Source organism: Passer domesticus, chromosome 8, assembly GCF_036417665.1.
Source record: "Passer domesticus isolate bPasDom1 chromosome 8, bPasDom1.hap1, whole genome shotgun sequence".
Lineage (NCBI taxonomy): Eukaryota > Metazoa > Chordata > Aves > Passeriformes > Passeridae > Passer > Passer domesticus.
Window position 1 is genome coordinate 38,561,315 of NC_087481.1, and position 16,763 is coordinate 38,578,077.

Below are 16,763 nucleotides of genomic sequence, written 5' to 3' on the forward strand. Positions count from 1 at the left end.
ATGTTAGCAGAAGTGGGCAAGAGATGCTCACCCAAGAAGAAATGACTGAATTACTGTGTCATCAGTAACTTAATTTTTTCTAACAAGGTAGGATGACTGTTAGGATTCATATTTTGACTTGTATATTTAGCAGTTGATGGGAAGTACAGATATGTAGAGAAGTATTTGAAAGGCTAATCAGATTAATTATGTCATATCAGATAGATATATATAAAATAAACATAAAAATAGCTTTAAATATGCAGTCTAGCTGTGTTGTCTAGCATATCTTTCCAAGTATGAATTTTCTCATCAAAGGTCACTGATTGCTTTTGAAGTGTATGAAAAGCTCAAATTTTCTTTTACATGGCTTAGTTAAATTGCCTAAGTAATTTGTACTTACAGAGTTTCCTGTAAATTAATGGTTAGCTATGCAACTGAAAAACTGTCTAAAGCCAGCTTTTGGCATTTGGTTCCCAAAAGGTGTCTTGTGATGAGGCTTTTGTTACTGCTATTTTTTTTCCCAAAGAGGGATGAGAAAATGTACCTGTTGTTCTGATTCACTATTTTCTAAGGCACCCTGTCCATCTTTGAAGGATACTTAGTGTTTTACTGTCTTGTGGAACAAATCAGTTCCCTTTTTCATGTTCTGTCAAAATCTTTTTCAATAAACTGTTCTTGATACTTAAATGCTGTATCTGATACTTTGGGTTTGCCTTTTTTTTAGATGACAGCCGACTTCAGCCAGCTCACCTCACCTTTCAGCCATGTGACTTTCAAACTTTAAATTTGTCAATGTATCTTTTCTCCTGAAACAACTGTTTCACTGCCTTGTGCTAAGGTGCTTCTCCCTGCTGGGGCTGAAGAAGAGCTTGGAAGCTCACACTGATACAGTGCTCCTGAGCATGGCAGGGATGAGCCTTCATTGCCTTTTTTTTGAGAGCAAAGCATCAGGGTTTCCCTGACTCTCTTGTGGGTAGTTACACCCCAGAGTTGTCCTTGGAAGTTCCCATCCTCCCAGCATCACACTCTGCACTGTGGGTGTTGCTGGGCCTTGGGACACAATCCATGGGACCTTGCCATGCTGACCTAATGCTAAATTTGGAGATTATGTCTGTTCTTCTGGAAATGGAAGGATTGCAGTATTCCTTTGTTTTGGATAAAAGTCATGGTACAGTCTGATTGGCAGACAATAATTTTAGATATTTAATGGAAGCTTATTGAAACAGCTCTTTAGAGAAACCCAAAGAAATGTAACTCATATCCTTGAGCAAGCAGGCTCTGAAATAAAGGCTCTAATAGCTACTTTTGAACAGTTACGCCCATGTAAGGAGAAAAAGAAATCATTGCAGTGTTTAAATTTATAATTCAGAGTCTGATTTTAAAAACAGGTAAAAAGTTAAAAGTTGACAGGCAGCATGAAGCCTCTTTTAAAAATTTTGTAAGGCACTTATGCTGCTGGCCAGAAATTATTCTAGGATGATCCAGAAAAGCAGCAGCGTGAAGAGAGTATTAAAGTGTCATATTAAAAAAAAATTAAAACCACAATTTTGTTTTGGGGGAGAGACAATGGAATGGAACTGAATTCTGAGAACTAAGTGTTTGACTGGTCTTTTTTTGTTTCAGGGGATGTTTAGACTGGATAAATCTTGAAATAACAACAACAAAACTGAAAAAACCTCATCCAAAAATGGAAGCCTGTTTCAATTTCAGTAGGGCAAATTGGCAATTGAGGGCTGGGAAGATAAGGCCACAAAAATCTGCCAGCTGCTCACATGTGTATTTATTGTTTAAGTAACTAAGGTGTCTTTCACACATGAGTCAGTTCTTATTGCTGAATGGATCAAAGAATTCTCTCATTGAAATGTAAGTGGTTTCAAAATGCATCAACGGAAGAAATGTTCACAAAAAGTGTCCCAAGATCCAAAGATATTTGTCTGGTGGCTCTAAAGGAATTCTTTGGGGATTTTGGGTACAAAATTGTGGGTTTAATTTTTCATAGCCTGTGGTGTAACTCATCTAATGAGTCTGAGAGGTGAAGCATGGCAGCATTTAAAAAAAATTCTGGATTTAAATGGACAACTGTAGATCAATAAGTTTAATTTAAATATATTCCTAGCACTTGTAAGAAAGAGTGGCCTAGCTATATACCCAGGAAATAGTGTTAAAGAGGAGTTGGTACAGGTTTCATAGATGAAAATCAAGAGAAATTGTTAGAATATTTTGAAGTAGCCAGTGAGGTTGTTGATTCAGGCAAAACTGTTCATCATGTTTCTTCACTGAAGCCTTTAAAGTAAGCAGAAGAGGAAATATCCTCTTCTGGATTAAAGTTAGGAGAGAAAGGATGTTAATAGGTGATAAACTCCCATGGTGGAGGGAGGTTAACATCTGTCATGCATGCTCTTTAAATGTGTTGACAAGTTCTTTAGAAAACAGAGTGAATGGCAAATAGTAACACTTATCCAGGACCGCAAACTTCCAGAGGTGCTTCAGTAAGCTCTTGTTAGGCTGAGTGCTTCGTAAAGAAGTTGTAGGAGATGCTGTTAAGAGAAAGAGCAGACTCTACAAAGGACAGAACAATTCTTAAACATAGAAGGCAGTAAACTTGGGAAAGAAATATTAGGATCTGTATGGGTAACATTATGAAAATGTTAATGCAGTGGCAGTCAAATGGTCTGATAGGAATTCAGGGAATATTAGATGACCAGTTTAGAAAAAAGAGATTGCACTGTCATGTCGTTATATGTTTGTTGTGTTATATGTGCATCTTGAACAACAGCGTGTAATTTTATTCCATCTGCCTGATTTTTTACTTTATCTAAAGATAAGTTCAGAGGCGGAGAGTGGCTTTTGGGTGGAGTGACAAACATGATAAGTCTGACTTGGAAAAGGAGTGGTTGAATAGGGAATAGAGTTAGATATTTCTTACCTTATGAATGGTATTTAATGAAAAAGTTGAATAGGAAGATACTGTAATTTTTGTCACCCTGTGAAAAAGAGAAATGCAGTACCAAACAAAATAGAAAAGGTGAAATACCTTTTCATGTAACATGGAATTTAGATTGCGGAATTTGTAGCAATAATTCTGCAGTGGACCCAAAAATTATGAAAATGTCTATTCAGAATCTGGACAAAATAGTGGAAAACAGTTCCAGCAGTGGTTATAAACATGATGGTCTGGATGAAACTTTAGAGAAAATCCATAAACCACTCTGTTTCAAAACCAGAGTATTGAGAGGCAAGCATCTATGCATCTATCATTGCCAGAAGTGCGTTTAAATGCTGAGTAATCTGGTATAACACAGTGTGGTCATTTTAAGGGCAGGAGTATCTTTAAATGCTTTATTTAAATAATTGTATTTTTCCTGTGAGGAACTTCCAAAAACGTCAACTAAGTTAATTGAAAAACTACACAGTACAAAAGATGAATGAACGCACCATGGCATACGAGACATATCCACAGTTTCAGCTGAGATTTAAAATTCTATGAAACTTTTGACACTGCAAGTACATGATAAGTGAGGATGAAATAAATAGTACCTTTAGTGCTGTTATAGGGTTTCAAGGTTTACAGGGCCTTTTTTTCTTGCTTTTAGGGTGCTGGTTAATATAGCAGGAACCTTGCATTCAAAGAAACTTTGCGATAGTTTTGGTAATTTGCAAGAAATAGGCTTTGTTGTATCTGTGCTTTTTTGCTTGAGGTGAATAGGGTAACTTGTGGGTTTTGTCAGCTTTTGATTGTAGCTTTCTGATTCTGGTAGATGTGCCTGTGTATTTGTGCTTATCTAGTATTTTCAAAGTTGCTGGTCCACAGACCATCTGTGATGCCTTTATGCTATTTCTTTTCAAATCTGTTCTGCCAGTGCAGAAGAATAATTGGATATATTCTGTCCTCATAGCAGTTATGGATGCTGCATCTTTTCCTTCTGTAGAGATGCTGGCAGAGGTGTGAAAACTCCAGGGACAAACTGAAATATGTAAATAGGTTTTAGGCTTTGTGATTCTTCTGAGTGGCAATACGTAGACAGCAATGCATTCAAAAAACCAAAAGACTACAGAAGGTGATTAAATGACAGAAATTTTGTTTTTTTTGCTATCATGGTAATAAACCTGCTGAGAAAATGAAGGATGATGGCCTTCTTTTTCACTGAGCACCATGCTTGTATTGCTACCTGCTACATTTGGTGGAGACAAAAATTATATATACTGTTTCATGTATACCTATCACCGAAGCAACAAATTCTTTACAAACAGAATGTCTCTGTTTTGTAACCTTAGTAATGTGAGGTGAGACAGACTTTATCTGTGAAATCAAAAACATTCTTGAAACAGAAAATGCAGTCTGGGATATTGAGCAGGCTTTAACAGCCAAAACGAAATGCATGAAACATGCCATGGGCTTCTGTTGATAGAGGAAAAATGGCTACTTTTCTGTCACTGTGAGAGAAGAAGAATTATTTAAGTTTCACAGTCATAAGAACAAAAACAATTTTGCTTGTGGAAGTACAGTACCTTCTACAGTACCTTCTTCTATGCTTTTTCTTACATTGCTCTAGGGGCTTTCATCTCATCTTGTTTCATGAGCCTGTTCCAACAGGGTGTCTCTTGATACAAGCCAGATTTAACTGAGGTTATTACAATGGGCATATATATCAGTGTGGTTTAAGTTTACAGTATCTGCATGTAAAATTTTATTAGCAGCTACTCTTGGATTCAGTTACTAGGCAGTGTGAGATCTGCTTTGGGTCTGGAAGCAGCATGTTTGTGTTAGTTGCCATATTGCTCCTTTCAGCAGGGATTTTTATACCAGGTGAAGTGCCACACTAATGTCATTTTTCTTCTTTGAACTTCCTACTGTGTCATGGGAATTCATCCCTTCAGATTGCTGCTAATCTTTGAATCTCCACAGCATGCTTTATTGTAAGGTATCAATGTACCCAGAGGCTTGTAGAAAATCAGAATTGTAGAATTAATTTTTGAGGTTTTGCTTTCTAGATCTCTTATTGGTACTGCAGTATATAGGAAGGGTGATTTTTTTCTTCTTTGTTAATGCATATTCAATTAGTAATAAAAAGCCATCAAAATATTTTCATGAATAAGTCTCAAAAGCTATTCACTGTTTTTTTCCACAGCTCTACTGTTTACATTTTTTGACCAATATATTAAAATTGTATCATTTGTATGTATTTTTAAAGTGAAATTGATTAATTGTGACTAGTAAGCAATGGTTTGTTTTAGAAAATCTTGTCTGTGGTTGTGAGTCATGATGTGCTACATTTGTTATTAACATCTGTACTTTTACTAATAGGATACTGCAGTGTGTATTAGAGATTCTTCTCTAGATACTTTTCCATTGTTTATCTTGGCTGGGATTGGAAGAAGAGAATCCTTTAATGCCCAGCACCATGTTATTTCCTTAGGGTAATTCCTCTTAATTACCATTCTGTTACATTCCCGAGAGCACAGGTTGTGCACAAAGGCTTTGAAACATGGATTATATTCGTGTCTTGGAACACATCATGCTGCAATTCTTTTTCCTTAGGCTATAACATTCTATGACTACTTCATCAAAGCTTTAATTAAACCCATTAGTTTGCAGAAATTGTCTACATGGTTCAAAAATCCTCATCCTTAACCTATTAAAAGCAGTTGTAATATTTTTCAAAGGTATGTGTTAACATTTGCTGGAATGTTTCGGTTTTAAAGTATAAAATGGAAAGAAACAGTTTTTCTAAAAAGTGTTACTTTTTATTTACTGTGTGATTCAGATTATGGCTAAAATCTTTAGCCATATTTCCTTCTGCGTTCTCTGAAAATTATTCTTAAGAAATCCTTCTTGAGCAATGGGAAAATACATGTATTATGTTGTCGTGGTTTGGCCCGGAAATGTGTTTTTGGAAAGGTCTAAGTCGGGCCAATCAGAGGCCAAATTCAAAATTGGCATTTAAGGTAGCCACTAAGGGTTTGGGTACGCCTCTGAGAACACAAGGGGGTTAAAAGCAGGAGATTCCCAGAGAACTTCCTCTTTAGGAATCCGGTGTTAGTGAGTAGAGTCTGGCCTCTCCCCTGCCCAGCTGCGTCTGGGTGGGGGAGGGGGAGGCCATGATGGGGAGGAGGCCGGGAGCCCCAAAAGGTGCAGAGGTGGAGGAGAACATGCAGGAGTTGATGAGAATTGAGATGTCTGGGCAGCCCCCCCGGAGAGAGAGACAGAAATTACGCTGGCAACTCAGCCGGCCAGAAGCGGGGGATGCGTCGAGAGAAGGTGCCCGGCAGATGTGGGAGTCCTTGGGCAGGCAGAGTTGAAGATTTTAACCCCTTTGTAGACTAATGGAAACCTTACAAATACTGAATCCTCCTGAATCAGGATGAGGTGAGAGAGAGATGAAAGATGGGCAAGCGTGAGGAAAGCTGAAAGAAAGAAGAATCCTGAGTGGAAGAGATGATGGAGTGGCCTTGGGCTGGACTCTTTCTTGTATAGCCATGGACAAACCCGTGTTTTTTCCCTGTGACCCAAAGACTGTATTTAGGGGGAGGCAACACCCGGGAGTCAAGAGTGAAGCAGCGGCGTGAACAGAGACGGCTGAAGGGGGTGTGAGATGCCCTCTGTCTCCACGGAGAGAAAGATCTCTGTTCATGAGGCCCCTCGGCCCCAGGGGGTGAAATTTGGGGGGGACTGGTGTCCCAAGAGTTGAGAGACTGCTGCTTCTAGAAGTAGGGTGGAGCATCTTTAAACGAGGAGCCCTAAAAGCAGTCCTGGCCCGTGTCCAGTGGTGAGAGCACTGGACATGGGGGGGAGAAGTCACGAGGGCCGATGTTCTTTGGGTGGGGCCATGGATGACGCGGAAGCACAGGAGGTTTCAATTGTGCTTCCGGGAGAGGCCCATGAGGCAAGGGAGGACTCCTCTCTCCCTGATGGATTTGAAGGTTGATAATTTGAGGGGTGGTGGATCTCTGGAGAAAAGAGAGGAGGAGGAGGAAGGTATCTGGAAGGTTTTCATTCTTAGTTTAGTATGTGTTCCTTTCTAAATTTGTAATAAATAAAGTGTTATGTTTCTTTCCCTCCATCCCCGAATGAGAACCTACTTTGTTCTGTTCCCGGGTCACATCTCACAGCCACCATTTTAAAAATATACCCTTCATGGGGGCCCTGGCATTGTGCCAGGGTCAAACCATGACATTTTTGGTTCCCTGACCGGGAAATCGAGAGTTTTAAGTAAGTAATGAGATGAAAGCTGCGAGATAGACCAAAGGGAATAAGAGCAAAGCACGTATTAGGTAATAAATAGGTTGATGATAAAATCGGGGGATAGAGGTTTGGTGTATGTCATTGTTGTATGTAGAAGTATGTTGAATGTAATTTTAGTAATATTTTAGAATAAAATGTGTGTTCTCAGAGGCGAGAGGTGGAATGTCGTGGTTTGGCCCGGAAATGTGTTTTTGGAAAGGTCTAAGTCGGGCCAATCAGAGGCCAAATTCAAAATTGGCATTTAAGGTAGCCACTAAGGGTTTGGGTACGCCTCTGAGAACACAAGGGGGTTAAAAGCAGGAGATTCCCAGAGAACTTCCTCTTTAGGAATCCGGCGTTAGTGAGTAGAGTCTGGCCTCTCCCCTGCCCAGCTGCGTCTGGGTGGGGGAGGGGGAGGCCATGATGGGGAGGAGGCCGGGAGCCCCAAAAGGTGCAGAGGTGGAGGAGAACATGCAGGAGTTGATGAGAATTGAGATGTCTGGGCAGCCCCCCCGGAGAGAGAGACAGAAATTACGCTGGCAACTCAGCCGGCCAGAAGCGGGGGATGCGTCGAGAGAAGGTGCCCGGCAGATGTGGGAGTCCTTGGGCAGGCAGAGTTGAAGATTTTAACCCCTTTGTAGACTAATGGAAACCTTACAAATACTGAATCCTCCTGAATCAGGATGAGGTGAGAGAGAGATGAAAGATGGGCAAGCGTGAGGAAAGCTGAAAGAAAGAAGAATCCTGAGTGGAAGAGATGATGGAGTGGCCTTGGGCTGGACTCTTTCTTGTATAGCCATGGACAAACCCGTGTTTTTTCCCTGTGACCCAAAGACTGTATTTAGGGGGAGGCAACACCCGGGAGTCAAGAGTGAAGCAGCGGCGTGAACAGAGACGGCTGAAGGGGGTGTGAGATGCCCTCTGTCTCCACGGAGAGAAAGATCTCTGTTCATGAGGCCCCTCGGCCCCAGGGGGTGAAATTTGGGAGGGACTGGTGTCCCAAGAGTTGAGAGACTGCTGCTTCTAGAAGTAGGGTGGAGCATCTTTAAACGAGGAGCCCTAAAAGCAGTCCTGGCCCGTGTCCAGTGGTGAGAGCACTGGACATGGGGGGGAGAAGTCACAAGGGCCGATGTTCTTTGGGTGGGGCCATGGATGACGCGGAAGCACAGGAGGTTTCAATTGTGCTTCCGGGAGAGGCCCATGAGGCAAGGGAGGACTCCTCTCTCCCTGATGGATTTGAAGGTTGATAATTTAAGGGGTGGTGGATCTCTGGAGAAAAGAGAGGAGGAGGAGGAAGGTATCTGGAAGGTTTTCATTCTTAGTTTAGTATGTGTTCCTTTCTAAATTTGTAATAAATAAAGTGTTATGTTTCTTTCCCTCCATCCCCGAATGAGAACCTACTTTGTTCTGTTCCCGGGTCACATCTCACAGCCACCATTTTAAAAATATACCCTTCATGGGGGCCCTGGCATTGTGCCAGGGTCAAACCATGACATATGTGAAAAGGATTTTGTTAAATTCTGTGGAACTAGTTTTAAGACTTCATTTTTTCATGAGGCAAATATAACTTCAGAGATCCTTAATTACTTTTCCTACCACAGTTGTGGGTTTTGGGCATCATGGATAATAAACCCCTGGATACAGAGTTTTAAATCTGAGCCTTCATAAGTATATTAATTCAAATAATTTGAGACAGATCTTGACACTGGAGTAAAAACAACTGGGTTTTTAGCCTCCCAGAGAATATAATTCCATAGACAAACTCAAAGCTTTATTTTGTTAGTAGATATAAGAACTTTATTAAGAGAAGAAAATTTAATTTCCACGCACTTAAAATCCCTGAAATATCTGAATTGCCATAAGGAAGAGGTCTTCTTGAATTCTGCAGCCAGGTAGTTGTAGTAAGTTAGTAATGATTTGCACACAAGAGAATGAAGAATGGGTGGTCACCTCAACAGACCATTCTCTGCCACACCCTGCATCTACCAAAAAAAGCTTCCAAAAAGAACAAAACAGTCCTCTTTCACCTTAGTAGATCTGAATAATACTAGGATTAATGGAGCACAGTTCTTAAAAAACTGTGTCTTGGAGGTGACTGACTTTGGTTGTGGGAAGGTGTGTGAGATCTCTAATGCTTTTGAAGGATTAAAGCAGGAGAAATCTTCTTTTGAGTTGTCTGGTGTCTCCTAAAAAGATAAGCTCAACTTTGAATTGCTGAAGGCAGTTGTGGGCCCACAAATAATGTATTAAAAAAAGTAGGGCAAGAATGAGCCTAAAACTGATTCATATACAGATTGGTATAAACGTCCACATAATGTAAAAATAACATTAAGAGAATCTGAAGGTTGGAAAGGTAAGTTCAGAAAAGCAGTGAATATTAGAACTGATGCTTGCCTGGTCATAATTAAGTGCTTTTAAAAATTAGATAAATTTATTTTTTCAGAATAATTAATTTCTCTTCTCAGAGCCAGATTTATGCTTGTAAACAATTGTGTGTGGTACAGAAGTGATTGTCTTTTGATATCTTAAATAAGTGAAGTTTATTAACATTTGGACTGCATGAAATTTTAGCATTTCTGAGTGAAACTTGAATTGCTGATAAAGGAGGCTGAAGGAAAAATTTTCCTTTTGTTAAATAATTTATGTCCACAGAAAAGTGGTGAATTCGTTCTACAATATGTAGGGGCACATTTTGCAGCTTTTTACTACCTGGAAACTTTTATAAGAGGAATAGGAGACATATCTCTGGATTATTTTCTAGAAAAAATTAATTTCAGTGAATATATGTATGATTTGTGCATCAGGTGTTTTATTTTTACTATTCCATAAAACAGAAGAGTAGCAATGTTTTACTAGTAATCTAGAAATCTATTTAAATTAAGTCAGGGAATGTTTCAGTATCTAAGCACTGATTTTTGGAATGTAAAATTTAACTTCAGAGAGTACGAAAATTAATATGAATACTATATCTACAAGTGTATTCGTGCTACTAGTTCTTATCTTTGAGTAGATGTGCTCCTCCTGTTGTTCTCTTTTAACATACAGTCTTTAAATGGTGACAAACTTCATTCTTGTTGTACTTCTGTCGTACTTCATTCATTCAACAGTAGTATGCTTGAGGAGAGGACAGGGTCAGATTAGTTTTATTTCCTGTAACATCCTGAGTACCATGACATTGCTTAGGGACAATTTTGAAGTGTCATCTTTTTTTGCATGGCTCACGCCCATATTTCACTTGTGCAGTAGCTGAGCTGCTACAGATTGCCAAATGTGCTGTCTGGCCAGTTGCTGAGCCTGCTTTGGTCCCTGACCACTGCTTACAGACTCCTTTTATTTCTAGTCTTTTGAACAGTATTGGATCCTTTTCTCGCTAGCTTTTATTTGTTTTGATGGTTCTTTTTGTTTGGTTGAGGTTTTTTGGTGGGTTTTTTCCCCTGAGGCTTTGATGATGGGATAATTTTAAATTTTGAAAGTCTGAGTGGCTATTAAATGGATAATCCTGCATCACCAGTACTTCATGAGTCCTTCAGGGAATGGTGGTGTAATGGAGAGAGATTATTTCCCTTTGCAAAGTCAGTTTTGACTCTTCCAGATATTGTACATATTACTATTCCTTGATGAAAAGACAAGTTTGCTGCTTGGGATAGCAGCTATTCCATGATAGATCCCCACTCCTAGATGGACTCACTTTTTCAAATTGGGTGTCAAGACTGCTGTTTCTTCTTTTTAAATTTTAGCTGTCCCTTTTCCACCAACGCATCGCTTGACATCTGAAGAAGTGTTTGACACAGATGGAAGACCAAGGGTTGACATTTTGAAGAACCACTTGATAAAGGAAGGTCGAGTAGATGAAGAAATTGCACTTAGAATCATCAATGAGGGTGCTGCAATATTGCGGAGGGAAAAAACTATGATAGAAGTTGAAGCTCCAATTACAGGTAATATTTCTAGGTAATTTCATACATAATTGAATTGGAAAAAGACAGATTTTTTCAGTAGTAGAATTTGTCTTCAAATAGCTGAACCAAAATTTCTCTGTTAGTCCAACTGAATTATCCCTCACAACTGCATTTGCTTAACAAATGAAGGCATTAAACCTATTGAAAAAACTAGTAGCCTTGGTATTAAAATTGGGACAAAAGAAGAAAATAATTAAATGCTGTTGAAATATGAATTTCTAATTCCTTCAATATTATAAGTAGGAATAAAGGCATCTGCCTGAACTCAGGATAACTCTGAAATCTAAATATGTGAAGAGAAGCTCATTATTGTGGTTTGAAACAGATACTGTGAACTGGGATTCCTAGTGAAAAATACACCTTTATATTGTTCTGTAAGTGAGACTGGTGACTGCACATAAAACCACATTCTTGTGAGAGCAGTAGTACTGATAAAGATCAGTACTAGCATCTTTTTAGCATCTTTGACACTAGGGCCAGAGCCACTGGGATACAAAACTGACTTTTAGTATTTTCTTGAGTATTTTCATAGTTGGAACAGTTCTGTTTCTGTTTGACCTGGTGAAAGGTGGAATTGGTGAATTGGTATCCTTTAATACTTTTATTTACAAACAGTCTAGACTCATAGAAAGTAGTTATGTTGCATGTCTGTTATTTATGATAATTAAAGTAGATTTGATTTTTATGTTCAAATCACATTTTCTTTAATCTGAATGTGTTTTCTTCTAAGTGGACTTACATAAATTAAATTTGTGTCTGAAAGCTTCTTTTGGGGCATCAGCTTGTTATTTGTTAGTATTAGGTAAATCAAAACTTTACATCAATGCATCATTATTATTGTTGACGTTAAAAAAGAAAAGAATAATTGAAATAGTGGAAACTACTAAGTGTCTGACTGAGCTCAGAGTCTTTTGAGGTTCCAAATAAACTCAGAATTAAAGTTTGTTTAACATTTTTATATTTCTGTATATACAGGTAATTGGTATATTGGCAATTTAAAAAGGAGGAAAGTTCTTTCAGTGTTTGAGTAGGAATCTTAAAGAAAGAGCCAGAAAAGAGTGCACATGCTATTTAGTCTCATATTTTGTAGGTTGTGATGATGAATGGTCTGCTCTAAGGGGATAACAACTTATATAATGTCATGTGCCATATCCAGTATTTCTTTCCAAAGTCAGGACAACTTTTTTCCCCAAAAATTTTACTGATAAACTCTAAGAAGTCAGGAGATGCTGTTTGTCAGTTGATCGGTGACATTTTGCATCAATGAAAGACACAGACTCTCAAATTCCTGTTGTTACCAGTGACACCTTATGCAGGAGTGAGAAGGCAGCTCCTGACTTCCAATGAACTGGGAACTCCTGTGGGAAAGAGAATTTAGGAGCAGTTGTCTCTTCCATGCATTTTTAATTACTTTTTTAAGGTTGTGAGGTGACCTGGTTTTGCTGTATGCTCCCTTAAGACTTCCCATCTGCTGCTATCTTTGGCGCTTCGCCTTTGGTTGCTGACCACTGGCCTTGTCCCTTCTCATATTCTAAAAACACAGGAAAAATCCACTGTTGAAATAATGGACATGGTTATTTGAAGGAGAAAAGTAACTGAGCAAGGAGAAGATATGATTTGATTAAAAAGTATGTTAGTCTGACTCAGAAACAAAAGTACACTCCTTGCTTTTTTCAAGTTCACATGGACTCAGCAAATTGTTGCAAAGCAGCAGGCATTTTCAAATACACTTACCAAGGAGAATTTGCAAAGATACATAAGGAGTTGGGGAGGATATTAGAGGTTCTGATAGCTTTCAACACCTGAATGCTCAGTGCATTAAATGTGTTGGAAGAATACTCCCCAATCTCCAGCACTCAGAGCTATGTCATCAATGTTGTCACAGGTAGTGAAGACCAGATCTTAATGAAAAGCAAAGGGGGAACCTTCAAAAATTTTTGTTATTCCTGCTTTATACCTGTCTTTCTTTTTAATTAGAAGTACTTTGTGGCTGTTAACTATAACATGGTGACTTTTCCGTTAGATTTTTTTAAATTAATTCAAACAAAATTTTTGCTTGCAGTGTGTGGTGATATTCATGGCCAGTTCTTTGATCTAATGAAGCTGTTTGAAGTGGGAGGATCACCTGCTAACACAAGATACCTCTTCCTCGGTGACTATGTAGACAGAGGTTATTTTAGTATAGAGGTAACTGAATATATTAATCTGTTCTGTCCTAATTTTTTTATAAGCACACTTTCACTTAGGTTTTCAAACGAAGTTTTAGGTCTGCTGTAACATTTGAATGCGTTCTTCCTTGCTGTGCCTTCTCCTGTAGTAAAGGCCTGGTTACAGGAGGATGTTGACCAGTCGTTTGGACTGTCCTGTCGAAATCGCCAGACTTACTCATTTTTTCTCCTCTTTCTTTAGCTGCTTTTCTGAAAGTTGAATTCTGTTTCATTGTTATGCATAATTGCTGCTTGTCTGGTAATATGTTTGTATGTTTGTGGAGAACAGGTGAGTCATGACTGCAAGGTCTTTCAGTTATTCATAATATTAGTCTCTGTTTAGTATTATTATCTGTTTATTTTTAGAAAAGAAACTAATTTTATTTAGATAATCAAATGGTTCTTAATAATTATTTTCCTTTACAAAAATTCTTAGAGCAAATACAGATATTCCCTAAGGATGACCTGTGTTTCTGCTATTAATTTTTCAGTTACTTTGAATTCAAATAATTTTTTTTTTTTCAGCGTGTTTCTTACATGTGCTGCATTTCAAAGATATTCACATTGATTAGTTTCAGAGCATGGTTTTTAAGTTAAGTGTTCTTCTGTAGCCAGCCTGGGAAGTGCCTCAGTTTGGGATCTCTTCACAGATACCAAATCTAATGGAATAGCATGCCATTTGAAATAGTGTCTTGCAAGTCACAGTGTAGGTCTTTTGTTTCTGTGTTAAAATGTTGCAGTTCTGATAATGTGTGGGTCTGTGCTGTGAAAGGCATTTTGGGGTTGTTAGAGATGGTAGATCAACAGAAGATGCAGCAAGAGTGATTGCCTCAAAGTCATCTTTAAGGAAAAATTTCAATAGATATTCCCTATTTATTAATTTGATCTTTGCCTGTTCTTGATGATTACAAGTAATATAGTTGTCCTTGAAAACTGGATTTACATATCAACTCTATATGTTCATATTTCAAAACATGGTATGAAAGCTTTTCAACCACTACACTTCAAAAAATTTCTGAACAAAGATTAGTTTTGCATGTTTTTACTAAGAAGATAAAAATTCAGTAATTAGTTTAACTAAACTTCACAATTAAAGTCTTTGATGTGTTTCTCAATGTTTGCAGTGTTTTTTAAAGTGTCCATTTGTTTTCTTTGTTCCTTTTTCATGTAGTCTGCTCTTCTATGCAAAATAACTTTGAGTAATGGTAGCTTCAGTGTACTGGTATTGATTAAGAACAATGATAATAAGAGCTTGTAGGTGACTTCAATAAAGTACAAACTTGTGAGGTTTTGAGATTTTTGTGCTCAGTTAAAAATACAAGAATTAGATTTGAAATTTGTGAAATACGTTTTGGGCATTTGGGACTGCTGGGTGGTAACAGACTCTAAACTGAAATAATTGTGCATTCTCTTAGCTCTTATCTTTTGGAGGGTTTGCTGCTGATAATAATGATAGATGGAAAATTGCTATAATTCTTTGATTTTGCTGCTTGTATGCTGAAAAAGCAATCAGCTTCCCCAGTGTTTGGGGAGAGGATGATTTACTCTGTCCATCTGTAGTTTAAAAGTTATATCCAAATGATGTATCTAACCTTAAGGGAAATTATTTCATCAGGGTTTTTTTTCCAGTCTCTGTTAATAAATGTCTGCTTTTCTTCTTATGCCAGTATTTAGAATCGTATATTATACCAGATTTTAGGCAGAAACCATACAGTATTCACCTAGATGAAAATATTCTACAGTTTAATTCTGTTGAGTTTATTTTATTATTGAATATCCAGCAAAGATAAATCTTTTCCTAGTATTCTATGTGGGTATTATTAGGAAAAGTAATAAGCAATTTGCATAACTCATGTCCAGAACTGGACTCGGGGAAGTAGTGCTATTTTAAAATGGCACATTAAGCACTACCTGCTTTTTGAAACTGTTAACATCCTTACTCAGTATTTCTCAGTAATAATTTTAAAGTTCATATAAACGAGTGTATTTTACTGGTTGTCCTGTTTTCTCAACAGTGCGTGCTGTACTTATGGGTCCTGAAAATTCTTTACCCAAGCACATTGTTTCTTTTGAGAGGCAACCATGAATGCAGACACCTAACAGAGTATTTTACTTTTAAGCAAGAATGTAAGTACTGTCTAACAATGTAAAATTAGCTACTTTCAACCTGCTGATCTATAGTTTGTCATTGTGCTTGAGAGATTAGTTTAATTAAGGCTTTGCAAACATCTGGAGGCCCCATTGACTTCTGCAGAATTGCTTGCAGTTCAGTGTGGCCTTGGAGTGCAGGAAGAGTGCTGGCTGTAAATATGCATTATGGAGTAAATCTTGATTTAACAATCTTGATTTTAAAGTCCTGGAGAGGAAGATAATTTTGCTGTAGTCAGGAGTGTAGAGTAACTTGCTGAGTAGTGTTGTGAAGCTAGAAAAAAGTCCCTACTGTGGGATAATTTTTCCATTTGGAGGATTGATTTCAGTTATACTAGTAAGATAACTCTTTGGTGACATAAGCTACCTCTCCATTTGAAGGCTTGTATAAGTATTGATCCTGTGATAAATGGATCATTTGGCCTGGTGAAACTCTCTTTGATGTGGGTAAAAATGATGTAATCTATAATTTGTTCTTAGCTTTTCAGTGTGGATGAGAATTCACAAATTTCTTAATAGTATTTTATACTGAGGTATGCTATATAATTTTATAAAAATATTAAATAATTCAGTGCTTTTTTTAAAAAACAAAAATAATTTCTTCACACTTGAGACAACAGAAGAAGTGAAAACAGTTTACATTTCTGGAAGAAATTATGTCTTAGAAACATGCTTGCTGTTTAGGTGTTTGGAAATGCTCATTTAAACCCCAAAATACTCATTGTTTTGGGTTTTTTTAAGCGTTCACTTTGATATATATTCTAATAACCATGATCCCCCAGAGTACTTTATCCATATATTATGGATTTTTAGTGATTTCTATTTTCTTTCTTGCAGGTAAAATAAAGTACTCTGAAAGAGTCTATGATGCTTGTATGGAAGCTTTTGATTGTCTCCCTCTTGCTGCTCTCTTAAATCAACAGTTTCTTTGTGTTCATGGTGGACTTTCACCAGAAATTAATACACTAGATGACATTAGGAGAGTGAGTATTTTGTGTATTTGAAAATAAGTGGAAATAGAGGTATTTGTATGATGCTATACAAAGTCGTTGTTATGAAGTTGTCAGTATATTTTCTGTTCTTGTCTCTTGTTGAAGTGTAAATCAGGGGCTGGAATGTAGGCTAAGCAATATCATAATTAAAATCTCATGGATTATCTAGTCCATTTTCCATTAGTAGACTTCATTGGGGCAGCTGGGACTGTTACAAAACACACACAAAGAAGAAACCTCAAAATCCCCACAT

The 16,763-nt window shown here is 37.7% G+C and overlaps 1 protein-coding gene across 5 annotated transcripts in view; it reads left to right on the forward strand.

The window, feature by feature from the left end:
• Positions 1 to 16,763, forward strand: part of PPP3CB (protein phosphatase 3 catalytic subunit beta) — a 49,725-nt gene that overhangs the window by 2,691 nt on the left and 30,271 nt on the right. For all 5 annotated transcript variants that reach the window (XR_010367297.1, XM_064430573.1, XM_064430572.1 and 2 more), the window contains exons 2-5: positions 10,942 to 11,142; positions 13,226 to 13,350; positions 15,386 to 15,497; positions 16,356 to 16,501. Coding sequence is in view for 4 of the 5 variants with exons in the window: in XM_064430573.1 (XP_064286643.1) it covers positions 10,942 to 11,142; positions 13,226 to 13,350; positions 15,386 to 15,497; positions 16,356 to 16,501 (584 nt within the window). In the remaining variant the exon portion in view is untranslated. The remainder of the gene's footprint in view (positions 1 to 10,941; positions 11,143 to 13,225; positions 13,351 to 15,385; positions 15,498 to 16,355; positions 16,502 to 16,763) is intronic.